We start from the raw sequence: 27,500 nt of genomic DNA, 5'->3' as shown, positions 1-27,500 counted from the left end.
ATGGGTTCCTAACTGTAATGTATCCTCCGCGATTCTTGCGGATGCTACGGCAGTCGGTGATTCGCCTGCGCCTGCGTTCAGTGTATCAGCACCGATAGTTTCCGCAGCCTTTCCATTCTCCTGGATAGTTGGTAACTACCCTCTTCTGTTACCTTCGGTTCGGTACCTCTTAACTTTCCCTTCAATACTCCTTTGAGTTTCGGTCCGGTTGGGACCTTCTCCATCTGTCCAACGTCGGCATTGGGTTACTCCGAGTGTGGCTTCTTCCTTCTTGCCTCCTTCGGCTTCTTCTTTCTCAACTTTCCGGCAGGTTTTCTCTTCCCTCCGTCTAGGCATCCATGTTGGTTTGGGGTTGATTCCGGGTCTTCAGTTCCAGATTCCTATTCTCATGCGGTTTTGATACATCCGGATTTGAGTGGTTCGGGTGTTGCAGCCTCTTCGCTCTCAGGAGTGGGCGTGGTCCGGCCAGGTGTTGCGTCATCCATGTTAGGTGGTGCGGGGTTTGCGCAACCTTATACTTTGGTGCCTTTGCAAATCCGGTAGTTTCTCAGGCATCCGGTCTAGTTGCTTCTCAGGTGCTTGCGGAGGCGTCAGCAACTCCTTATTTCATTCTTTATGGGTTCCTAACTTTAATGTATCGTCCGCGATTCTTGCGGATGCTACGGCAGTCGGTGATTCGCCTGCGCCAGCGTTCAGTGTATCAGCACCAATAGTTTCCGTGGCCTTTCCAATTGCCTGGATAGTTGGTAACTACCCTCATCTGTTACCTTCGGTTCGGTACCTCTTAACTTTCCCTTCAATACTCCTTTGAGTTTCAGTCCGGTTGGGACCTTCTCCATCTGTCCAACGTCGGCATTGGGCACTCCGGTGGTTACTCCGAGTGTGGCTTCTTCCTTCTTCCCTCCTTCGGCTTCTTCTTTCTCAACTTTCCGGCAGGTTTTCTCTTCCCTCCGTCTAGGCATCCATGTTGGTTCGGGGTTGATTCCGGGTCTTCAGTTCCAGATTCCCATTCTCATGCGGTTTTGATACATCCGGATTTGAGTGGTTCGGGTGTTGCGGCCTCTTCGCTCTCAGGAGTGGGCGTGGTCCGCCAGGTGTTGCGTCATCCATGTTGGGTGGTGCGGGGTTTGCGCAACCTATACTTTGGTGCCTCCAGTATGTTCGCGATTGATACGTCAGGTTTCCTTCTCACGCGCCCAGGTGTAGCAAGTTCCGGGTTTTCGAGTTCGGCGTTTGCTAGGGATCAGCCTGCCTCTTACCTGTTCTGGCTCGGTCGGACCAGTCCGACAATCCTCCAGCTTGGTCGGACCAGTCCGAAAATCCTCCGGCTCGGTCGAACCAGTCCGACAATCCTCCGGCTTGGTCGAACCAGTCCGATAAGGATTGTTCATTTGAAGAAGAGGATCCGGTACCGGATATTAGTTCTCCTTCAGCCAATGAGAATGAGTATAAGCGGATGGTAGACTTCCTCACTTATCCTCAATCCAAGGTTCCGGAGGAGCCTACACTACCGAAGCAACGATGTTCGAGTCGCTATATGCAACAGAACTGGTAGTTGCTAAAACAAGATGATTCTCCCTCCGGTCTGGTACTGCCTGACACCTCAACACTTCGGTGTCAATAAGGCTGGCATACCAGGTTAACATGTCGCCTGACTGTACAACATTCTTTGGCAGAAGAGGAGGGGCTTCTTTTGAAGCTTCCACCTCACTATCCGGACATACGGAGAGGGTTCTGTTGAGGGCCCCTTTTGCGCTCTGCAACAGTCTTTTAGGGAGGAGGATATCTCCTCCATGGTCTATTTCGTGTAGCCGTCGTCAACAGTAGTGTCACAGCAAGCTATGATTAGTGTGGCTGCTCTGGGTTCAAGGGATGTGGCCAGTATAACGAACTTGTTGCTTCTAACTCATGTCTCCAGTGTCGGCAATTATGCATCGTTGAAGGTACAAATGTGGAAGTAGAGGGTTCCTGTCTAACAGGGAAAAGCCGGTACCCACTTGAAGAAGCCTCTTAGGGAGAATGTCCTCTCTCTCTCTCTCTCTCTCTCTCTCTCTCTCTCTCTCTCTCTCTCTCTCTCTCTCTCTCTCTCTCCAGGGTCTTGTGTCTCCACATGCAGGCTTGATTAGCAGTACTCCAGGGCCCTTTTAACAACACGCACATTTATCATATTTTGTTTTACTACATGTTTCGATATGAACAGTAGTAGTTAGTGTCATGTTTCAGCAGGTTCTGCGTTTAATTTATATTGAAACGATTGATCTATTATGCTGTATCATACTGTATTAAAAAAGAGGTAATTCCACTACAAAGTTGAGCAACAGAAAAACAATGAAAATAATAGATTGAACAATTCATATATTTGATTGTAAAATTTACATGCCCTTGGGCCGAAGGTTGCACAGGGCATCCTTACACCATGCATCATACTACATACACCACACCAATACCTCAAGGCTCAAAGGCGTCAACCCTGTCGCTGCACCCAGCTGACATGAATTGAACGCGTACACAGGCCAGGGTTGCCAAGTCTCGTGAATGTACTATTGCCAGTTATATTATTGATTTATTTTTTAATCATCGCCTCATAGGGGGTCCCCCCTCAGTACCTGGGGCCTGAGGCTGCAGCCTCATTAGCCTCAATGTAAATCTGCACCTGTCCACATGCTTTATCTTCAGGTATGTCTCAGGAATCGCTGGGACTTCCACATCGAGAATGCAGGTATAATCTGGAACGATTCTCGCTTGTCGGATCGTCTGTGATTGTCAGAAGAAGCGCATCTGACATCCGGAAGGTCTATAGTCTTCCCTCTTCCCGACGTTCATCTGTACTCAGATGCCTCATATCAAGGTTGGGGAGCAACCTTAGAGGAACCCAGGCTTCGGGCCTCTGGAGGGATGGGGAACGAGAGGAGTCATAACCTTCGGGAACCTCAGGGCTATAAAGGAAAAGGTGTTTCTCAGTCCTAGTGTGCAACACAGTAATGGGTCTGCTTTGCAACATCGTAACTGCCGTGTCGTATCTGAGAACTGGGGGGGGACAAGATCATTAAAACTTAGAGGTGTATACTTTCCGCCATTCGGTCTCATTCATCAGGTAATCAGGAATTGCGGTAGTGTCAAGACGTCTATGACTCTAGCTTGCTGGCTCTAACGCTTGCGATTCCGGAATTCCTAATGCTCCTTACAGAAGTTCCGATGTTCCTCCTCATGCGGAAGATCTTTTAGACAACCGCATTTTCACCATTATCATCCAAACTCTTGCGTGATGAACCTAGTTGCGGGCGACTGCCGAGCAAACAGCTAGACAGTCCAGACACTCTAAAGCTATGTCTAGACAGTGTTTCTTTCAGCTTGAGAAGTCAACCCGTAAGCTTTACCAGGTCAACTTGACATGGGGAAGTCTGTGTCGTAAGGAAGGTCATTCCATCTTTAGGCCTGCCATAACCAAAATAGCTGGTTTTCTTTTATTCCTTCGGAAAGTCAAGATTCTTCCATTTTCGGCTATTGCTGGCTACCGCTCAGCACTTTGCAGTACATTTTTCTATCTTCCCGAAAATTTCTAATAGTAAGATCTTCTTTGACTTGTTACGTTCCCTCGGGCTCTCTCGTGAGATTTGTCGGAAGTTCTAATGTTAAGATAATTGGTTAGGTGTTTTATTTCTTTCTTTCGGCTTTAGCTGCAGATAAAAAAAAAAAAAAAAAAAAAAGTTTCTAGGCTGGTTTCCTAGGCGGGAAATAATAAGTATTTCTCTTCTTCTGGAAGTCGTGGCCGAGGCTAAAACTCTGCTTCGTTCGTTTAAGGTTCTTTATCTGCAAGTGTTTGGTTCCGGCATCAGCGGGGATGTCTTTATGTCCGATGCGAATATTTATCAAAGGTTGATAAACTCCGTCCGCTTCTGTGTACACTTCTTGTCTCACCGCGGAATCCTTCCCGTCCGCTGTCAGGATGCAATTAGTTACTTTCGGAGAAGGGTTCCGGATTCCTGGTTCATAAGCGCTCACTGCACGAACACAGTTGCGGGCACACTTCACGATTCTCGTGTGGTGCGAGGTTTATGCCCTTGAACGCAATTTAATTTGACGTGACATTATATTTAGTATTTAAGTTTTTTTTTTCATTATCACACAGTATTCGGAGTATGTCCACTTCATCTTCCTTTCTAAGGAATGGTTCAGAGCTTTCTATTCTGGAGGTAGTTTACTTGCGAGTCCGTCTTTGTTTTCTTCCTTTACTTACGAGATGTTCAATTCGCCCCACCGCGTATAGTGGCAAATTCGCCTATCTAGGGTGCGTTTAATTAGCTGAGGTGCTATTCCCTTAGTGCGAAGACTCGGAACGTTATTCACTTAGTCCACGTTTAACGGCGAAGTCTATTATCTAGGGTGCGCTCATTTAGCTAAGGTAGTACTCATGTAGTGCAGTGATTATTAGGTTAACTAGATAGAGAAATTCCTTCTAGGCTTTAGAATCTTAAGCAATAGTGATAGTATAATCACATGAACTTAAGTTTAGTACATCTTAAGTATCCTAGTCTTTGATAGTTTCCCTACGAGAGTCCAGAGGTGCTCTCGTAGGCTAGCCTAGGTTGTTTCGTCGGCGCTGGGATACTTCTGCGCTCGTTGGCCTTTGCCGCAACTTGCAGGGCGGAGGGTCATCGGCTCGGCACACTGCCTCATTCCCTCCCTAATGGGTAGGCTCTGAATAGTCACTTGGGAGATGCATCGCTCTCCTTTTTACATGAAAGTTATTCTCTTAGTTTGTGTGTAGCCGCTAACCCTTCTATCGTGGGTGCGTTCATTTAGCTAAGGGGGTACTCTCTTAGTGCGGAGGTTCTTAGAGGCGGCCACTTGGAAGTCGGTGTCGGTTTTCACAACTTTCTACCTAAAAGACGTTCAGTTTTCTTCGAAGAAGAATTTCTTGCTTGGTCCCTTTGCGACAACCAACTCGATCTTATAATTACGCCAATGTTAAGGGTGGGGAACTCTAGGTAATGAACGTAGTCTGAGGAAATTTGGAATTTTGGATTCTCTGTTAGTCGGGTTCATAGTGAGAATATTAAGTTTGATGTTAGTACTGTGAAGATAGGCAGATCCAGTGGACAGGTTTGGTTTCTTCAACCTCTTCTGCGCAGACATCGGCGGCAACGGACGTTAAGAACTCGAAGACCTGCACACTAACTTCTCCTCCATACATGAGAGGCTACAATAGCCACATGGGAGGTTCTTTGTACCCCTCCATACATGAGAGTGCTTTGATTAGCCACATGGGAGATTCATCGTACCCCTCCATACATGAGAGTGCTTTGATTAGCCACATGTGAGGTTCATCGTTCTCCACTAATCATGGGAGGCTATGATTAGCCACATGGTAGGTTGGTTTTATTTTTGCTACTCCTATCCATGAGGAGGTTTGAATACCACATAAGAGGTAGCTCGACTCAGACCCTCCATAAATGAGAGTGCTTTGATTAGCCACATGGGAGGTTCATCGTTTCTCCACTAATCATGGGAGGCTGTGATTAGCCACATGGTAGGTTGTTTTTCATTTTGCTACTCTGTCCATGAGGAGGTTTGAATACCACATGAGAGGTAGCTCGACTCAGACAGTACCTAGACATGAGACTGACATCGGGGGTACTCTCTCTACAGACATCTCACCTGCCGAGTGGGATAACCAGGTGAGGATACATTCTTTTATACAGAGTAGGCAAATAATGAGTTACCTGCTTTCCCTGTTGGCAGGTCGGGCTGAATTAGATTGATCCCACCTCCACTAAATTTTGTTCATCGGGCTAATTCAGGTGTTCAGGGAGTGTATTGCAATATGAAGTTTTCATAATAAAACTAATATTGTAATACTTACCTGAAAACCTGAATGATTCCCACCCTCCTCCCCACTTCAGTCTGAATAGTGGATAACGCAGTTGGGGTATCTCGGCCTCACTCGGCTGGGACTTGCAGCAGTGTTGCCAACGGTACTTCAGGTAACTCATTTGACTAGATTTTCCTGTAAGCGTTGGTAACGCTGACAGTTTATTACCCACTTAGTGGGTAAAAGTTATGGGGATGTAGTTTGGGCTGGTAGGTGACCAGGGCTAATTCAGGTGTTCAGGTAAGTATTACAATATTAGTTTTATTATGAAAACTTCATATATATATATATATATATATATATATATATATATATATATATATATATATATATATATATATATATATATATATATATATATATATATATATATATATATATATATATATATATATATATATATATATATATATATATATATATATATATATATATATATATTCATATATATATTGTATATGTATATGTATATGAGAAACGTCAGTCATCAGGTTTTGCTTCAACTGCTGGTTGTAATGTCTATATATATATATATATATATATATATATATATATATATATATATATATATATATATATATATGTGTGTGTGTGTGTGTGTGTGTGTGTGTTTATATACTATATGTATATGAGAAACGTCAGTCATCAGGTTTTGCTTCAACTGCTGGTTGTAATTATATTTGGACCAACAAATTTTTATAAGTCTAACAACTGGCTGTCCTATAACATCAAAACTTTCATCAGCTATTACACAGCTAACTGTGTATAACCCTGCTCTTACTACTGTACCAAAGACTTCCAGAGGGTTTACAATAACCGGTGACAGAGCTATCGATTCCTCAGTTTCTTCAGCTCTACCTACAACTTTGAGACAAATTACAGCTCATTCAACTTTAACTAAACCAAAAGCCATCTCAATAACTATCAGTACTGTGGACTCCCCAGTTCTTATAACAACCAGTCCAACAACAACCACAGTTTTAATAGTGCCTAGTACTGAAACAAATTGCCAACATGTAAATTTTACTGTTCCAGAAATTGCAACAGAAGAAATTGCAACTGGTTATGCAATTGTCTTTGCACCAGTCATAAGAAATATAACCACTGGTACAAAACGTGTTAGACCTTTTTTTAGTTACTATAACGATACAAGAATTGTTGCAGATTCTTTCAAACTCAAAACAACAAGGATTCAACACCAGCAATTGAAATATGGGAAAAAAAGTATACCTTAGTTTAACCAGACCACTGAGCTGATTAACAGCTCTCCTAGGGCTGGCCCGAAGGATTAGACTTATTTTATGTGGCTGGGAACCAACTAGGTACCTAGCAACGGGACCTACAGCTTGTTGTGGAATCTCAACCATATTATACCAAGAAATTAATTTCTATCACCAGAAATACATTCCTCTAATTCTTCATTGGACTCGAACTCGGGCCTAGCAGAGTGCTAGCCGAGAACTCTATCGACTCGTCCAACGGTGAACTTGAAAAATGAATAAAAAAAAAACTCACAACACTACAACACATTTATTCATAACCTTATTTACAAATAAAACGAAATATCACTTCCACGTGACACTACAAAGTAAATCAAAGCAGTTGTAGATAGGCTGAATAGGTTGGAAGGTAGAACAATTATATAATACTTAAATGGCGAGTTGGTGACTTATCCTTCGTGACTGGGGGTTCAGCAGAAGAGATGATACAGGCGCGGTGGCTTCAGGCTTGAAGACGTCACAGAAGGAATGTCTTCAGGATGGGACAGCATATAGTGTTTCTCCAAGAATCCGGCGATTGTGCAAATGGAGGGCAGGCAGTACTGGTAACTCCTCCTTGCTTGAGGTAGGAAGGGCTTAGCGACTTCTCCACACAGGCAGGAAGGGCTGACTACTTCTCTTCATCACTGGTATGTAGGACTCGCTGCTTTACATCGTCTCAAACATGTAGGGCTTAGAGACTTCTCATCACAAGCAGGAATGGCCGGCTGCTTCTTTTTGTCGCCGGCAGGACAAGATTTTATGGAGATAAGAGTAAAAGTCACGTGAATGGGATACTCCCGTCGAAACCTTGCTTTGTCCGACCTCTGATTGCCCTCTCTGTCTCTATCTGTTCCTATAGATCTTGGGCAGTCTGTTCTGGAAGCTTATATACAACTGTATTGGCGGAGCTAATGATGACAGTCAGTCATCATTCCCATATAAAGAGGTTTTTTATTTTATGCATACTGATTGGTTCCTTAATAGCTGCCCATTTCTGGTCGCACCATAGAAGCTTCCAGAGCAAATCTTTGATACAATGTGGATCGAATATCGCCATATTACAGAGGCATGGCGTGAGATACCAAGTGGTGTCGGTTTCCACAAGAAAGGGTTTTCATCGAATCGTTAATTGACCACGAGGCGTTGACAACAGTAACTGGCTGGTGATAACATCTTCAAGTAAACACAGGAAGCAGTCATGTCTTGGAAAAGAGATATTTCTTTTTCAGTATATTTCTTCACCATTATTGCATCAACCCATGACAGTTAATACAAGTTCCATAAAATCTCTTGCATCTAAGGTATCATAAATAACAGAACATACAATGACCTAAGATTTTACAGTTTGAATTGGTAAAACAACTATTATTAATACAGCTACCTGTGGAAATACAACTAGGGCAATTATGAAAAACCTAGCTCACCAGTACATCAGGAATTACTTCGGTTTCTGAGATTACTGCTACATCTATAGTATCTCATTATACAATATCCCCAACAAAAACAGGTACATCCAGTATATAGCTACTTTCCAAAAACCCTACAACAAAATGTGTTATAGCTTCCATTGGTTCAACAACTACATTGTGAGGTACTACTGCTGGTGGATCTTCTTCGGCTGCACCGAACACTTCCACATTCTCTACAAGTACAGATATTACAATTGAGCCTTAGCCCATCTTAGGTTCAACAACAACAAGTACTTCAGCATCAATAGGTCGATTAGTACAGCTCCTACAGCTCTTTACATGAGAATTCTTTAGTATCTATAATTTCTGGTATAACAACTAGACCTCAGACCTCTACAGGCCAAGCAATAGGATGCCTTAAAATGATGCATACTAAAACAAGAGTCAAGCGTATTGTTTCTGATCCCATGACTGCAACTATAATTGATAATTCTAGTCTCCACTTTATAGGTAAAACTATAAAACCTTAAATTTTGCCAGATTTAACAATAAAAATTATACTATAACATTAGATTTAACAACCATAAGGAACTAAACAACAGGTAAGCCAACTACATTTGTTACACCCAGATCTTCCACAGCCCATCGTCAACAGTTCAACAAACATTATCTCATTCATTAGTTACTGTTTCCAAAGGCTCTACAACCAAACTTAAAACAAAAGTATCACTCCATCAACTACTATGCAGCTAACTACAGATAACTCTGTACTTACTACTGCTCCCAAGACTTTCATCAGTAACTGGTAATAGAACTACATATCCTTTAGTATGTACAGCTTTTGTTACAGCTTTGAAACAAAGTACTAATCATTCACTAGATTATACTAAACCTGTTAGTAATGCAGTTGCCCCGGTTCTTATAAAAGCCACAGTTTTTACAACACATACAGTAGTATTACAGAAGCTAATGAACATACATATTCTATTGTTCCAGAAACTTCAGTAACAAAAATTACAGCTGGTCACACCATGACTTCTCTAGCTACTACTAAAAGCTTTATAACTACTGGTATGCCATCTAGTACACTTCCACCCTACAAAATTCCACCATCAGCTGGACAAACTACATCTCAACCAGGAACTATAGGTGAAACCAAATCAACTTCAACTACTGTGATCACTCATGTTAACGTTACTCCGGGTCCTACTGTTATTAGCTCTCATATTACTCCAGATACTTCTTTAAATGTCAGCCCAATAACTTCTAGACCGTCAGCTTTCACAAGTCGACCAGCCACTACAGGACTAACTACAACCGAAGTTACAACAATCACTACACCAAAAACCTCCACAACCTCTGCAACTATGGGAACGACAATTGCTGCAGGTCCTATGACTTCTCTTGAAACAGCTCTGCTACAGACCTCTGAGCATACAGCTACTCCTGCTACAACAGACAGAACTGATCAAACAACTATGATTAATCCAACTACCACTGGACCCATGACTACTGCAATTAAAAAGAAAACTAGCTCACCAATAACTTCAAGACCTACTACATTTACTGAGATTACTAATACAGAATCTTCAGAAACTGGTAAAGTATTGTCAAATTGTTTGTGTAAGGTTTTGTCTTTTAATGAACAATAGAAATTCAAGTTTTTTATATTTTAACTGCATTTTTGCAGCTCAGAGTAAGACTTGTCTGGATTTAGTTACAAAATCAATTACAATACTTACTGTATTTTACTTACTAAAATGACGTCATGAAGAAATTGAGACAAAAATTATTTTACTATTATAACAGCAACGGTGAAGATATGAAATACATTCAACATCCAATTGTGAACGCCATAAAACAGGAAAGTGCTTCACTGTAAAGTACGTTTGTTCTATGAAATGAAGATGTTTACATTGATCAACCTCTTATTCTAAATGAATAGCGATCAAAACAAAGATTTCCATTATATTTATTTTCTTGTATTTTTCACTTCTATGTGTTGTTTCATTGTAAAATATCATTTGAAAGTGAAAACTTGTCGGTGTTACTGGGTGGTAGGGTGATACCTCTGTTAACACTCTTAAGTTGTGATTATGCTGAGTCGTACACTTCCATAAGTATTCTTTCCTACGTTATATTATCTCGTTTATTCTGTGACATGGCGTAAAACTCCTTCAAATTTATAATTAAATTAATTTAGGATACTCTGTTAGAACATCAAGGAATACGTCATATTTACAGAACTGATCTGTCTTCAAGTTCGTTTAGCAAAATCTGAGAGCTAAAGTAACAACTTTCTGGTAAAATGCAATGTTTTCAATTTGCCTGATAAAAATCATTTCTCTGGATGTAATGTTGAGGGCAATCAAAACCAGATACTAAAATGAATGTGTACTATTGCACAATAGTAAGAATTTGGACACTCAAACATTATAGATATAGCATCCATTTTAAACAAATAAAATAAATGGGCTGTGTTTGTCTAAAGCATAAAGATTAATGAGCCAAGGTATGATAAAATCTATGAACTATTTTCTTTTCATATACTGGCATCATAACAAAGAAATCTTATGTTTTGGATTGCGATCCACATACTACAAAGGAACTGGACATTTTGCGTATAATCTTGTGTTCGATATTTTCTTTTTTCAATCTTCAGTAATAATTTCCACACTTAACTGCCTTGTTCATAATTTTTCAAGACTAAAATGAACTTAGTTTCTCATTGGTTATTCAATTTAATATTCCCTGTATCCATTTGGATAAATTACTTTTATCTATGTTTCCACTAGTCGGAGCAGAAGTGATGGGTTATCATACCAGCCTAAACATAAGCGGTTGCATGTAAACCTGCAATATCTTACACATATAAAGAATTGTATAAATTCTATTATCGATTATTTCCAGTTAGGCTCATACTATATAACAGAAAATTCTTCATACCAAGGTTGCTTCCTTTCCTATCTTAGTTGCTAACACATTCTGTTCTCAAACATAAACAACTTGTATTGTTGAATATCACTACCATTACTATTTAATCGTATGTTTTTCTTCATAGAAATACAATTCCTTACCATACATTCCACTAAGCCCATCCAAATCTTACAACATTACAAAAGTATACAGTATTGCATTTTGGTTTGTCATTTACCTTTAACAGATTTTACTGTTTTAGTGCAAATGTTGAATAAAGAATGATGTTACTGCTGAAAGGGATTCATATTAGTAGGGGGGCTTTCTGAGGGCTCATTGGAGTCTAGATTATATCTCTAAGGACTGAGTTATCCTCTGAGGGTTCTTCACCGTAGGTTTTGCGGCCAGGTAGAAGGAGATTCTGGTTTTTTCAGTCAAAAAGGAGTAGTTGCTTACGAGTTGGTCAGGGTATTTTTTGCAAGTTTCATAAATGAGTCATAAATAATTGTATGTTAACCTATGTTTCTTTGTCTAAAACCTCTTGTACAACGAAAGGCAATTCATAAATTGTATACTTTTCAAATAAGAGTCTTCAACAAATTGAGAGAATGTTTCAAATGCCCTTAATGTAGTCGTCTTCAGCATATGAGTCTGTTCTTTGTTTTCATATTCATCCTCCTTTTTGGAGTCTTGTCTCTAGTTTATGTTTGCCAGCTTATGGAATAATGGTACATTGTAATACTGTTGCATCCTCTCACCAATATCTCGCTCTGTAAGCTTGCTTTCATATTAATTTGTTTGGGGACTTCAGAAATTTGAAGGATTTCCATATATTCACTGATGTGCATGTTGGCAAATTTTGCCCAGTGAGGTCTCAAAACTTTTCCCAAACCTCTGAAATTTTTTTTATAAACTAAGGAGACTACTTTTCTCCAATATGTCTCTACTGTATATTACATATATTTTTTCTTTCATTATGAGCATTTTCAACCAGACTTGGTATAATTATGACTTACTATCTGCAAAAGAGTACTGTGGGTGTAAGACATCACTGGCACCAAATGGGGTGGGGGTGAGAAGGGGTGGCATGTAAAAATACCCGAAAACAACAGATATTAGTGTCTAATCCATAATTTTTGAGGTCGCTGAGATGAATAGTAATACTCCCTATATCCTTTAAATCCACTTTCAGCACCTATAGTAACAGGGGATGAGGAGTGGAAAATAAAATTTAAAATATGACAGATACATGTCTAATCCATAGTTTTCGATGTTGCTGAGAAGAGTAGTGACACTCCCGATGCCCTTCAACTCGAATTTCAACCCCAATAAGAATGGGGGTTGAGAAGGGGTGCATTATAAAATGTCAAAATCAAAAATGCTGGGCAATTTAACTGAAGCAGCTATCTAAATAGGAAAGGGAGAGAGTGAGAGGGAGAAGAAGCGAGAGGGAGAGAGAATGAAAGAGAGACAGACAGACAGACATTGAGAGAGAATGAGAGAGAGAGAGAGTGTTTATCGGTTGCCATTCAAAGTTTGCCCCAGGGTGAGAAGGGGTGAAACATAAAATGTCAAAAATACTGGTCAGTGTAATTGAAGCAACTATGTTAACAGGAAAGGGAGAGAGTGAGAGGGGGAGATAAAGTGAGAAAGCGAGTAGAGGGCGTGTTAGGGAGGAGAGAGAGTGAGCATGAGAATTTTTTGGTAGTCATTCAGTTTTCCCGAGCAGTGGCGGGTTGGTAGTTAATATATATATATATATATATATATATATATATATATATATATATATATATATATATATATATATATATATATATATATATATATATATATATATATATATATATATATATATATATATATATATATATATATATATATATATATATATATATATATATATATATATATATATATATATAATATACCACAGATTCAGCAGCTGGACATTGTAAACTAAATTAGGTTCTAAAATAAGCTCAAAAACATTATTTCATTTAGCACAACAAGATTGGATTCAATTATCTAATACACTTTTCCAGGTTTGACAGTTACAGAAAGTTGTGCTATTGGTTAGTGGACAATGAAACTCGAAGGCTCAACTGAAAAGGTTGCTGAAGTCAAAGCTACAGTATTATAGTAAAATCAAATAATGAGCTATTATAAAACCTAATTCATTTTACAATGTACAGGTGCAGAATATGTAGTAATTCTAGTTGAAATTATATATATATATATATATATATATATATATATATATATATATATATATATATATATATATACATATATATATATATATGTATATATATGTATATATATATATATATACATATATATATGTATATATATATATATATATATATATATATATATATATATGTATATATAAATAAATAAATAATGAAGTCTAACAACTGGCAGTCCTATAACTTCAAAACTTTCATCAGCTATTACACAGCTAACTGTATATAACCCTGCTCTTACTACTGTACCAAAGACTTCCAGAGGGTTTACAATGACCGGTGACAGAGCATTCGATTCCTCAGTTTCTTCAGCTCTACCTACAACTTTGAGACAAATTACAGCTCATTCAACTTTAACAAAACGAAAAGCCATCTCAATAATATCAGTACTGTGGACTCCCCAGTTCTTATAACAACCAGTCCAACAACAACCACAGTTTTAATAGTGCCTAGTACTGAAACAAATTACCAACATGTAAATTTTACTGTTCCAGAAATTGCAACAGAGGAAATTACAACTAGTTATGCAGTTGTCTTTGCTCCTGCCATAAGAAATTTAACCACTGGTACAAAACCTGTTAGACCTTTTTTAGTTACTGTAACGATCCCAGAATCGCTGCAGGTTCTTTCAAATTCAAAACAACAAGGATTCAGCAACACCAATTGAAATATGGGAAATGAATAAAAAAAACTCAAAATACAACACATTTATTCATAACCTTATTTACAGATATAACGAAATATTACTTCCACATGACACTACAAAATAAATCAAAGCAGTTATAGATAGGGGGAATAGGTTGGAAGGTAGAGCAATCATATAATACTTGAATGGCGGGTTGGTGAGTTATCCTTCGTGGCTGGGGGCTCAGCTGAAGAGATGATACTGGCACGGTGGCTTCAGGCTTTAAGATGTCACAGGAGGACGACTGGAGTTTCAGCTGAAGAGATGAAGCTGGCACGCTGGCTTCAGGGCTTGAAGAAGTCACCGGAGGACGACTGGAGTTGAAACTGAAGAATTGAAGCTGGTACGGTGGCTTCAGGCTTGAAGACGTCACAGAAGGAATGTCTTCAGGATGGGACAGCAGATGGTGTTTCTCCAAGAATCCGGCGATTGTGCAAATGAGCGCAGGCAGTGCTGGTAACTCTTCCTCGCTTGAGGTAGGAAGGGCTTAGCGACTTTTCCTCCACACAGGCAGGAAGGGCTGACTACTTCTCTTCATCACTGGTATGTAGGACTCGGTGCTTCACATCGTCTCGAACATGTAGGGCTTAGAGACTTCTCATCACAAGCAGGAATGGCCGGCTGCTTCTTTTTGTCGCAGGCAGGACAAGATTTTATGGAGATAAGAGTAAAAGTCACGTGAAGGGGATACTCCCATCAAAACCTTGCTTTGTCCGACCTCTGATTGCCCTCTCTTGTCTCTATCTGTTCCTATAGATCTTGGGCAGTCTGTTCTGTAAGCTTATATACAACTGTATTGACGGAGCTAGTGATGTCAGTCATTATTCCCATATAAAGAGGTTTTTCATTTTATGCATACTGATTGGTTCCTTAGTAGCTGCCCATTTCCAGTCGCACTATAGAAGCTTCCAGAGCATATCTTTGATACAATGTGGATCGAATATTGCCATATTACAGAGGCATGGCATGAGATACCAAGTGGTGTCGTTTCCACAAGAAAGGGGTTTCATCGAATCGTAATTGTCCACGAGGCGTTGACAACAGTAACTGGTTGGCGATAACATCTTCGAGTAAACACAGGAAGCAGTCACGTCTTGGAAAAGAGATATTTCTTTTTCAGTATATTTCTTCATCAGTATTCCCTCTACCCAAGACAATTACTACAGGTCCCATAAAATCTCTTGCATCTGAGGTATCATAAGTAACAGAACATACAATGACCTAAGATTTTACAGTTTGAATTGGTAAAACAAGTATTATTAATACAGCTACCACTGGAAATACAACTAGGGCAATTATGAAAAACCTAGCTCACCAATACATGAGGAATTACTTCGGTTTCTGAGATTACTGCTACATCTATAGTATCTCATTATCCAATATCCCTTACAAAAACAGGTACATCCATTATGTAGCTACATTCCAAAGACCCTACAACAAAATGTGTTATAGCTTCCATTGTTGCAACAACTACATGGGAGAAACTACTATTGGTGGATCCTCTTCTACTGCACCAAACACTTCCACATTCTCTACAAGCACAGACATTACAATTAAGCCTTAGTCCATCTTAGGTTCAACAAGAACAAGTACTTCAACATCAATAGGTCGATTATTACAGTTGCTACAACTCTTTACATGAGAATTCCTTAGTATCTATAATTACTGGTATAACAACTAGACCTCAGACCTCTACAGGCCAAGCAATAGGATGCCTTACAATGATGCATACTAAAACAACAGTCAAGCATACTGTTACTGATCCCATGACTGCAACTATAATTAATAATTCTACAGCCTCCACTTTATAGGTAAAACTATAAATCCTTAAATTTTGCCAGATTTAACAACTAAAAATTCTACTATAACATTAGATTTAACAACCATAAGGAACTAAACAACAGGTAAGCCAACTACATTTGTTACACCTAGATCTTCCACAACCCATCGTCAACAGTTCAACAAACATTATCTCATTCATTAGTTACTGTTTCCAAAGGCTCTACAACCAAACTTAAAACAAAAGTATCACTCCAGCTATAGGGCAAATGGCCATTAAGCCTACAAGTTCTGTAAACCTTACAACTACTAGTCCTATATCTTCCAAAGGTTCATCAACTACTATGCAGCTAACTACAGGTAACTCTGTACTTACTACTGCTCCCAAGACTTTCATCAGTAACTGGTAATAGAACTACATATCCTTTAGTTTCTACAGCTTTTGTTCCAGCTTTGAAACAAAGTACTAATCATTCACTAGATAATACTAAACCTGTTAGTAATGCAGTTGCCCCGGTTCTTATAAAAGCCACAGTTTTTACAACACCTACAGTAGTATTACAGAAGCTAATGAACATACATATTTTATTGTTCCAGAAACTTCAGTAACAAAAATTACGGCTGGTCACACCATGACTTTGCCAGCTACTACTAAAAGCTTTATAGCTACTGGTATGCCATCTAGTACACCTCCAACCTACAAAATTCCACCATCAGCTGGGCAAACTACATCTCACCCGGGAACTATAGGTGAAACCAAATCAACTTTAACTACTGTGATCACTCATGTTAATGTTACTCCGGGTCCTACTGTTATTAGCTCTCATATTACTCCAGATACGTCTTTAAGTGTCAGCCCAATAACTTCTAGACCTGCAGCTTTCACAAGTCGACCAGCCACTACGGGACTAACTACAACCGAAGTTACAACAATCACTACACCAAGAACCTCCACAACCTCTGCAACTATGGGAACTACAAATGCTGTAGGTCCTATGACTTCTCTTGAAACAGCTCTGCTACAGACCTCTGAGCATACAGCTGCTACTGCTACAACAGACAGAACTGATCGAACAACTGTGATTAATCCAACTACCACTGGACCTACGACTACTGCAATTAAAAAGAAAACTAGTTCACCAATAACTTCAAGACCTACTACATTTACTGAGATTACTGATACAAAATCTTCAAAAACCGGTAAAGTATTGTCAAATTGTTTGTGTAAGCTTTTGCCTTTTAATGAACAATAGAAATTCAAGTTTTTTATATTTTAACTGTGCATTTCTGCAGCTCAGAGTAAGACTTGTCTGGGTTTAATTACAAAATCAATTACAATACTTACTGTACTTTACTTACTTCAATGACGTCATGAAGAAATTGAGACAAAAATTATTTTACTATTATAACAGCAACGGTGAAGATATGAAATACATTCAACATCCAATTGTAAACGCCATAAAACAGGAAAGTGCTTCACTGTAAAGTACGTATGTTCTATGAAATGAAGATGTTTACATTGATCAACCTCTTATTCTAAATGAATAGCGATCAAAACAAAGATTTCCCTTATATTTATTTTCTTGTATTTTTCAGTTCTATGTGTTGTTTCATTGTAAAATTTCATTTGGAAGTGAAAATTTCTCGGTGTTGCTGGGTGGTAGAGTGATACCTCGGTTAACACTCTAAGTTGTGATTATGCTGAGTCGTACTCTTCCATAAGTATTCTTTCCGACTTCATATTATCTCGTTTATTCTGTGACATGGCGTAAAACTCCTTCAAATTAGGATACTCTGTTAGAACGTCAACGAATACGCCATATTTACGGAACTGTTCTTTCTTCAAGTTCGTCTAGCAAAATCTGAGAGCTAAAGTAACAACTTTCTGGTAAAATGCAATGTTTTCAATTTGCCTGATAAAAATAGTTCCTCTGGATGTAATGTCGAGGGCAATCAAAACCAGATACTAAAATGAATGTGTACCATTGCACAATAGTAAGAATTTGGACACTCAAACATAGATATAGCATCCATTTTAAACAAACAAAATTAATGAGCCAAGGTATGATAAAATCTATGAACTATTTTCTTTTCCTATACTGGCATCATGACAAAGAAATCTTATGTTTTGAATTGCTATCCATATACTACAAAAGGAACTGGACATTTTGCGCATAATCTTGTGTTCGATTTTTTCTTTTTTCAATTGTTGTTTTTTTTAATTAAAGATATATTCAGTAATAATTTCCACACTGAACTGTCCTGTTCTAAATTTTTCGAGACTAAAAGGAAATTAGTTTCTTATTGGTTGCTCAATTTAATATTCCCTGTATCCATTTGGATAAATCACTTTTATCTATGTTTCCACTAGGCTGAGCAGACTTTATGGGTTATCATACCAGCCTAAACATAAGCGGTTGCATGTAAACCTGCAATATCTTACACATATATAGAATTGTATAAATCCTATTATCGATTATTTCCAGTTAGGCTCATACTACAGTCTATAACAGGAAATTCTTCATACCAAGGTTGCTTCCTATCTCAGTTGCTAACACATTCTGTTCTCAAACATAAACAACTTGTATTGTTGAATATCACTACCATTACTATTTAATCGTATGTTTTTCTTCATAGAAATACAATACCTTACCATACATTCCACTAAGCCCATCCAAATCTTACAACATTACAAAAGTATACAGTATTGCATTTTGGTTTGTCATTTACCTTTAACAATTTTTACTGTTTTAGTGCAAAATGTTGACTAAAGAATGATGTTACTGCAGAAAGGGATTTATATTAGTAGGGGGGCTTTCTGAGGGCTCATTCGAGTCTAGATTATATCTCTAAGAGCTGAGTCATCCTCTAAGGGTTCATCATCTACGCAATGAACTCCCAGGTTCTTTCACCTTGGAGTTTCTTGTAGGTTTTGCGGCCAGGTAGAAGGAGATTCTGGTGTTTTTTCTGTCAAAAAGGAGTAGTTGCTTACGAGATGGTCAGGGTATTTTTTGCAAGTTTCATAAACAAGTCATAAATAATTGCATGTTAACCTATGTTTCTTTGTCTAAAACCTCTTGTACAACGAAAGACAATTCATAAATTGTATACTTTTCAAATGAGAGTCTTCAACAAATTGAGAGAATGTATCAAATGCCCTTAATGTAGTCGTCTTCAGCATATGAGTCTGTTCTTTGTTTTCATATTCATCCTCCTTTTGGAGTCTTGTGTCTCTAGTTTATGTTTGCCAGCTTATGGAATAATGGTACATTGTAATACTGTTGCATCCTCTCACCAATATCTCGCTCTGTAAGCTTGCTTTCATATTAGTTTGTTTGGGGACTTCAGAAATTTGAAGGATTTCCATATATTCACTGATGTGCATGCCGGCAAAGTATGGCAAATTTGCCCAGTGAGGTCTCAAAACTTTTCCCAAACCTCTGAAATTTTTATAAAACTAAGGAGACAGTACTTTTCTCCAATATGTCTGTATATTACATATCATATTTTTCTTTCATTATGAGCAATTTCAACCAGACTTGGTATAATTATGACTTACTATCTGCAAAAGAGTACTGTGGGTAAAGAGTACTGTGGGTGGAAGACATCACTGGCACCAAATGGGGTGGGGTGAGAAGGGTGGCATGTAAAAATACCCGAAAACAACAGATATTAGTGTCTAATCCATAATTTTTGAGGTCGCTGAGACGAATAGTAACTCCCTATGTCCTTTAAGTCCACTTTCAGGACCTATAGTAACAGGGGATGAGGAGTGAAAAATAAAATTAAAATATGACGGATATCAGTGTCTAATCCATAGTTTTCGAGGTTGCTGAGAGGAGTAGTGACAATCCAAAATGCTGGGCAATTTAACTGAAGCAGCTATGAAAATAGGAAAGGGAGAGAGAGAGAGAGTGAAAGAGACAGACAATGAGAGAGAGAGAGAAAGTGTCATTCAAAGTTTTCCCAGGGTGAGAAGGTGGTGGCATAAATGTCAAAAATACTGGTCAGTGTAATTGAAGCAACTATCTTAACAGGAAAGGGAGAGAGTGAGAGGGGAGATAAAGTGAGAAAGCGAGAGAGGGCGTGTTAGGGAGGAGAAAGAGTGAAAGCATGAGAATTTTTGGTAGTCATTCAGTTTTCCAGGGCAGTGGGGTGAATATAAATATATATTATATGGTCAGTGTATATTGAAGCAATATATATTAACATAAAGGGATATATATATATATATATATATATATATATATATATATATATATATATATATATATATATTATATATATCATTCAATATTCACCATCCAGTTTGAATGAGGTCCTTTTAGTAATTCTACTAATGCACAGAACAATTGTGTATGTGATAAAGTTGATATTGATATATATATATATATATATATATATATATATATATATATATATATATATATATATATATATATATATATATATATATATATATATCTATCTTAAAATTACCACAGATTCAGCAGCTGGATACTGTAAACTAAATTAGGTTCTAAAATAGGCTCAAAAACATTATTTGATTTAGCAAAACAAGCTTGGATTCAATTATATAATACACTTTCCAGGTTTGACAGTTACAGAAAGTTGTGCTATTGGTTAGTGGACAATGAAACTTGAAGGCTCAATTAAAAAGGTTGCTGAAGTCAAAGCTACAGCATATATAGTAAAATCAAATAATGAGCTTATTTTAAAACGTAATTCACTTTACAATGTCCAGTTGCAGAATCTGTAGATATATATATATATGTAATATATATGTATATATATATATATATATATATATATATATATATATATATATATATATATATATATATATATATATATATATATAATATATATATATATATATATATATATATATATATATATATATATATATATATATATATATATATATATATATATATATATATATATATATATATATATATATATATATATATATATATATACATATATATATATATATATATATATATATATATATATATAAAGAAACGTTTTCAGGTTTCTAGTTCAACTGCTGGTTGTATTATACAGTATATTTGGACCAACAAATTTTATAAGTCTAACAACTGGAAGTCCTATAACTTCAAAACTTTCATCAGCTATTACACACCTAACTTTATATAACCCTGCTCTTACTACTGTGCCAAAGACTTCCAGAGGGTTTACAATGACCGGTGACAGAGCTATCGATTCCTCAGTTTCTTCAGCTCTACCTACAACTTTGAGACAAATTACAGCTCATTCAACTTTAACTAAACCAAAAGCCATCTCAGTAATATCAATACTGTGGACTCCCCAGTTCTTATAACAACCAATCCAACAAAAACCACAGTTTTAATAGTGCCTAGTACTGAAACAAATTACAAACATGTTAATTTTACTGGTCCAGAAATTGCAACAGGAAATTACAGCTGGTTATGCAGTTGTCTTTGCACCTGCCATAAGAAATATAACCACTGGTACAAAACCTGTTAGACCTTTTTTAGTTACTGTAACAATCCAAGAATCTTTGCAGATTCTTTTAAACTCAAAACAACAAGACTCAACACCAGCAATTGAAATATGGGAAATGAATAAAAAAAAACTCACAACACTACAACACATTTATTCATAACCTTATTTACAAATAAAACAAAATATTACTTCCACATGACACTACAAAATAAATCAAAGCAGTTATAGATAGGGGAAATAGGTTGGAAGGTAGAGTAATTATATAATACTCAAATTGCGAGTTGGTGAGTTATCCTTCGTGGCTGGGGGTTCAGCTGAAGAGATGATACTGGCATGGTGGCTTCAGGCTTTAAGATGTCACAGGAGGACGACTGGAGTTTCAGCTGAAGAGATGAAGCTGGCACGCTGGCTTCAGGGCTTGAAGACGTCACCGGAGTACGACTGGAGTTGAAGCTGAAGAGTTGAAGCTGGTACGGTGGCTTCAGGCTTGAAGACGTCACAGAAGGAATGTCTTCAGGATGGGACAGCAGATGGTGTTTCTCCAAGAATCCGGCGATTGTGCAAATGAAGGGCAGGCAGTGCTGGTAACGCCTCCTCACTTGAGGTAGGAAGGGCTTAGCGACTTTTCCTCCACACAGGCAGGAAGGGCTGACTACTTCTCTTCATCACTGGTATGTAGGACTCGCTGCTTCACATCGTCTCGAACATGTAGGGCTTAGAGACTTCTCATCACAAGCAGGAATGGCCAGCTGCTTCTTTTTGTCGCAGGCAGGACAAGATTTTATGGAGATAAGAGTAAAAGTCACGTGAAGGGGATACTCCCATCAAAGCCTTGCTCTGTCCGACCTCTGATTGCCCTCTCTTGTTTCTATCTGTTCCTATAGATCTTGGGCAGTCTGTTCTGGAAGCTTATATACAACTGTATTGACGGAGCTAATGATGTCAGTCATCATTCCCATATAAAGAGGTTTTTCATTTTATGCATACTGATTGGTTCCTTAGTAGCTGCCCATTTCCAGTCGCACTATAGAAGCTTCCAGAGCATATCTTTTGATACAATGTGGATCGAATATTGCCATATTACAGAGGCATGGCATGAGATACCAAGTGGTGTCGTTTCCACAAGAAAGGGTTTTCATCGAATCGTAATTGTCTACGAGGCGTTGAAACAGTAACTGGTTGGCGATAACATCTTCGAGTAAACACAGGAAGCAGTCACGTCTTGGAAAAGAGATATTTCTTTTTCAGTATATTTCTTCATCAGTATTGCCTCTACCCAAGACAAGTTACTACAGGTCCCATAAAATCTCTTGCATCTGAGGTATCATAAATAACAGAACATACAATAACCTAAGATTTTACAGTTTGAATTGGTAAAACAAGTATTATTAATACAGCTACCACTGGAAATACAACTAGGGCAATTATGAATAACCCAGCTCACCAATACATGAGGAATTACTTCGGTTTCTGAGATTACTGCTACATCTATAGTATCTCATTATCCAATATCCCTTACAAAAACAGGTACATCCATTATGTAGCTACATTCCAAAGACCCTACAACAAAATGTGTTATAGCTTCCATTGTTGCAACAACTACATGGGAGAAAACTACTGTTGGTGGATCCTCTTCTACTGCACCAAACACTTCCACATTCTCTACAAGCACAGACATTACAATTAAGCCTTAGTCCATCTTAGGTTCAACAAGAACAAGTACTTCAACATCAATAGGTCGATTATTACAGTTGCTACAATCTTTACATGAGAATTCCTTGGTATCTATAATTACTGGTATAACAACTAGACCTCAGACCTCTACAGGCCAAGCAATAGGATGTCTTACAATGATGCATACTAAAACAACAGCCAAACATATTGTTACTGATCCCATGACTGCAACTATAATTAATAATTCTACAGCCTCCACTTTATAGGTAAAACTATAAAACCTTAAATTTTGCCAGATTTAACAACTAAAAATTCTACTATAACATTAGATTTAACAACCATAAGGAACTAAACAACAGGTAAGCCAACTACATTTGTTACACCCAGATCTTCCACAGCCCATCGTCAACAGTTCAACAAACATTATCTCATTCATTAGTTACTGTTTCCAAAGGCTCTACAACCAAACTTAAAACAAAAGTATCACTCCAGCTACAGGGCAAATGGCCATTAAGCCTACAAGTTCTGTAAACCTTACAACTATTAGTCCTATATCTTCCAAAGGTTCATCAACTACTATGCAGCTAACTACAGGTAACTCTGTATTTACTACTGCTCCCAAGACTTTCATCAGTAACTGGTAATAGAACTACATATCCTTTAGTTTCTACAGCTTTTGTTCCAGCTTTGAAACAAAGTACTAATCATTCACTAGATAATACTAAACCTGTTAGTAATGCAGTTGCCCCGGTTCTTATAAAAGCCACAGTTTTTACAACACCTACAGTAGTATTACAGAAGCTAATGAACATACATATTTTATTGTTCCAGAAACTTCAGTAACAAAAATTACAGCTGGTCACACCATGACTTCTCCAGCTACTACTAAAAGCTTTATAGCTACTGGTATGCCATCTAGTACACCTCCAACCTACAAAATTCCACCATCAGCTGGACAAACTACATCTCAGCCAGGAACTATAGGTGAAACCAAATCAACTTCAACTACTGTGATCACTCATGTTAATGTTACTCCGGGTCCTACTGTTATTAGCTCTCATATTACTCCAGATACTTCTTTAAGTGTCAGCCCAATAACTTCTAGACCTGCAGCTTTCACAAGTCGACCAGCCACTACGGGACTAACTACAACCGAAGTTACAACAATCACTACACCAAGAACCTCCACAACCTCTGCAACTATGGGAACTACAAATGCTGTAGGTCCTATGACTTCTCTTGAAACAGCTCTGCTACAGACCTCTGAGCATACAGCTACTCCTGCTACAACAGACAGAACTGATCGAACAACTGTGATTAATCCAACTACCACTGGACCTACGACTACTGCAATTAAAAAGAAAACTAGTTCACCAATAACTTCAAGACCTACTACATTTACTGAGATTACTGATACAAAATCTTCAAAAACCGGTAAAGTATTGTCAAATTGTTTGTGTAAGCTTTTGCCTTTTAATGAACAATAGAAATTCAAGTTTTTATATTTTAACTGTGCATTTCTGCAGCTCAGAGTAAGACTTGTCTGGGTTTAGTTACAAAATCAATTACAATACTTACTGTACTTTTACTTACTTCAATGACGTCATGAAGAAATTGAGACAAAAATTATTTCATTATTATAACAGCAATGATGAAGATATGAAATACATTCAACATCCAATTGTGAACGCCATAAAACAGGAAAGTGCTTCACTGTAAAGTACGTTTGTTCTATGAAATGAAGATGTTTACATTGATCAACCTCTTATTCTAAATGAATAGCGATCAAAACAAAGATTTCCCTTATATTTATTTTCTTGTATTTTTCAGTTCTATGTGTTGTTTCATTGTAAAATTTCATTTGAAAGTGAAAATTTCTCGGTGTTGCTGGGTGGTAGAGTGATACCTCGGTTAACACTCTAAGTTGTGATTATGCTGAGTCGTACTCTTCCATAAGTATTCTTTCCGACTTCATATTATCTCGTTTATTCTGTGACATGGCGTAAAACTCCTTCAAATTTATAATTAAATTAATTTAGGATACTCTGTTAGAACGTCAACGAATACGCCATATTTGCGGAACTGTTCTTTCTTCAAGTTCGTCTAGCAAAATCTGAGAGCTAAAGTAACAACTTTCTGGTAAAATGCAATGTTTTCAATTTGCCTGATAAAAATCATTTCTCTGGATGTAATGTCGAGGGCAATCACAACCAGATACTAAAATGAATGAGTACCATTCCACAATAGTAAGAATTTGGACACTCAAACATTATAGATATAGCATCCATTTTAAACAAACAAAATTAATGAGTGTTTGTCAAAGGTATGATAAAATCTATGAACTATTTTCTTTTCCTATACTGGCATCATGACAAAGAAATCTTGTTTTGAATTGCTATCCATATACTACAAAAGGAACTGGACATTTTGCGCATAATCTTGTGTTCGATTTTTTCTTTTTTCAATTGTTGTTTTTTTTAATTAAAGATATATTCAGTAATAATTTCCACACTGAACTGTCCTGTTCATAATTTTTTCAAGACTAAAAGGAAATTAGTTTCTTATTGGTTGCTCAATTTAATATTCCCTGTATCCATTTGGATAAATCACTTTTATCTATGTTTCCACTAGGCTGAGCAGACTTGATGGGTTATCATACCAGCCTAAACATAAGCGGTTGCATGTAAACCTGCAATATCTTACACATATATAGAATTGTATAAATCCTATTATCGATTATTTCCAGTTAGGCTCATACTACAGTCTATAACAGGAAATTCTTCATACCAAGGTTGCTTCCTATCTCAGTTGCTAACACATTCTGTTCTCAAACATAAACAACTTGTATTGTTGAATATCACTACCATTACTATTTAATCGTATGTTTTTTCTTCATAGAAATACAATACCTTACCATACATTCCACTAAGCCCATCCAAATCTTACAACATTACAAAAGTATACAATATTACATTTCGGTTTGTCATTTACCTTTAACAATTTTTACTGTTTTAGTGCAAAATGTTGACTAAAGAATGATGTTACTGCAGAAAGGGATTCATATTAGTAGGGGGGCTTTCTGAGGGCTCATTCGAGACTAGATTATATCTGTAAGGGCTGAGTCATCCTCTAAGGGTTCATCATCTACGCAATGAACTCCCAGGTTCTTTCACCTTGGAGTTTCTTGTAGGTTTTGCGGCCAGGTAGAAGGAGATTCTGGTGTTTTTTCTGTCAAAAAGGAGTAGTTGCTTACGAGATGGTCAGGGTATTTTTTGCAAGTTTCATAAACGAGTCATAAATAATTGCATGTTAACCTATGTTGTTTTGTTGTCTAAAACCTCTTCTACAACGAAAGACAATTCATAAATTGTATACTTTTCAAATGAGAGTCTTCAACAAATTGAGAGAATGTATCAAATGCCCTTAATGTAGTCGTCTTCAGCATATGAGTCTGTTCTTTGTTTTCATATTCATCCTCCTTTTTGGAGTCTTGTGTCTCTAGTTTATGTTCGCCAGCTTATGGAATAATGGTACATTGTAATACTGTTGCATCCTCTCACCAATATCTCGCTCTGTAAGCTTGCTTTCATATTAGTTTGTTTGGCGACTTCAGAAATTTGAAGGATTTCCATATATTCACTGATGTGCATGTCGGCAAAGTATGGCAAATTTTGCCCACTGAGGTATCAAAACTTTTCCCAAACCTCTGAAATTTTTTATAAACTAAGGAGACAGTACTTTTCTCCAATATGTCTGTATATTACATATCATATTTTTTCTTTCATTATGAGCAGTTTCAACCAGACTTGGTATAATTATGACTTACTATCTGCAAAAGAGTACTGTAGGTGTAAAGAGTACTGTGGGTGGAAGACATCACTGGCACCAAATGGGGTGGGGGTGAGAAGGGGGTGGCATGTAAAAATACCCGAAAACAACAGATATTAGGGTCTAATCCATAATTTTTGAGGTCGCTGAGACGAATAGTAACTCCCTATGTCCTTTAAGTCCACTTTCAGCACCTATAGTAACGGGGGATGAGGAGTGAAAAATAAAATTAAAAAATGACAGATATCAGTGTCTAATCCATAGTTTTCGAGATTGCTGAGAGGAGTAGTGACACTCCTGATGCCCTTCAACTCGAATTTCAACCCCAATAGG

General features: G+C 37.6%; 1 protein-coding gene across 6 annotated transcripts in view; it reads left to right on the top strand.

Annotated features, from left to right (window-relative positions):
• LOC136839469 (mucin-2-like) overlaps positions 1–27,500 on the top strand; it is a 422,431-nt gene that overhangs the window by 344,051 nt on the left and 50,880 nt on the right. For all 6 annotated transcript variants that reach the window (XM_067105548.1, XM_067105549.1, XM_067105546.1 and 3 more), the window contains 3 exons: positions 9,540–10,142; positions 16,770–17,372; positions 24,171–24,773. In XM_067105548.1, coding sequence (XP_066961649.1) covers positions 9,540–10,142; positions 16,770–17,372; positions 24,171–24,773 — 1,809 coding nt within the window. The remainder of the gene's footprint in view (positions 1–9,539; positions 10,143–16,769; positions 17,373–24,170; positions 24,774–27,500) is intronic.

This window comes from Macrobrachium rosenbergii, chromosome 6 (assembly GCF_040412425.1).
Source record: "Macrobrachium rosenbergii isolate ZJJX-2024 chromosome 6, ASM4041242v1, whole genome shotgun sequence".
NCBI lineage: Eukaryota > Metazoa > Arthropoda > Malacostraca > Decapoda > Palaemonidae > Macrobrachium > Macrobrachium rosenbergii.
The sequence above is the reverse complement of the archived record's forward strand: the minus strand, read 5'-3'. Positions and strand labels throughout refer to the sequence as shown.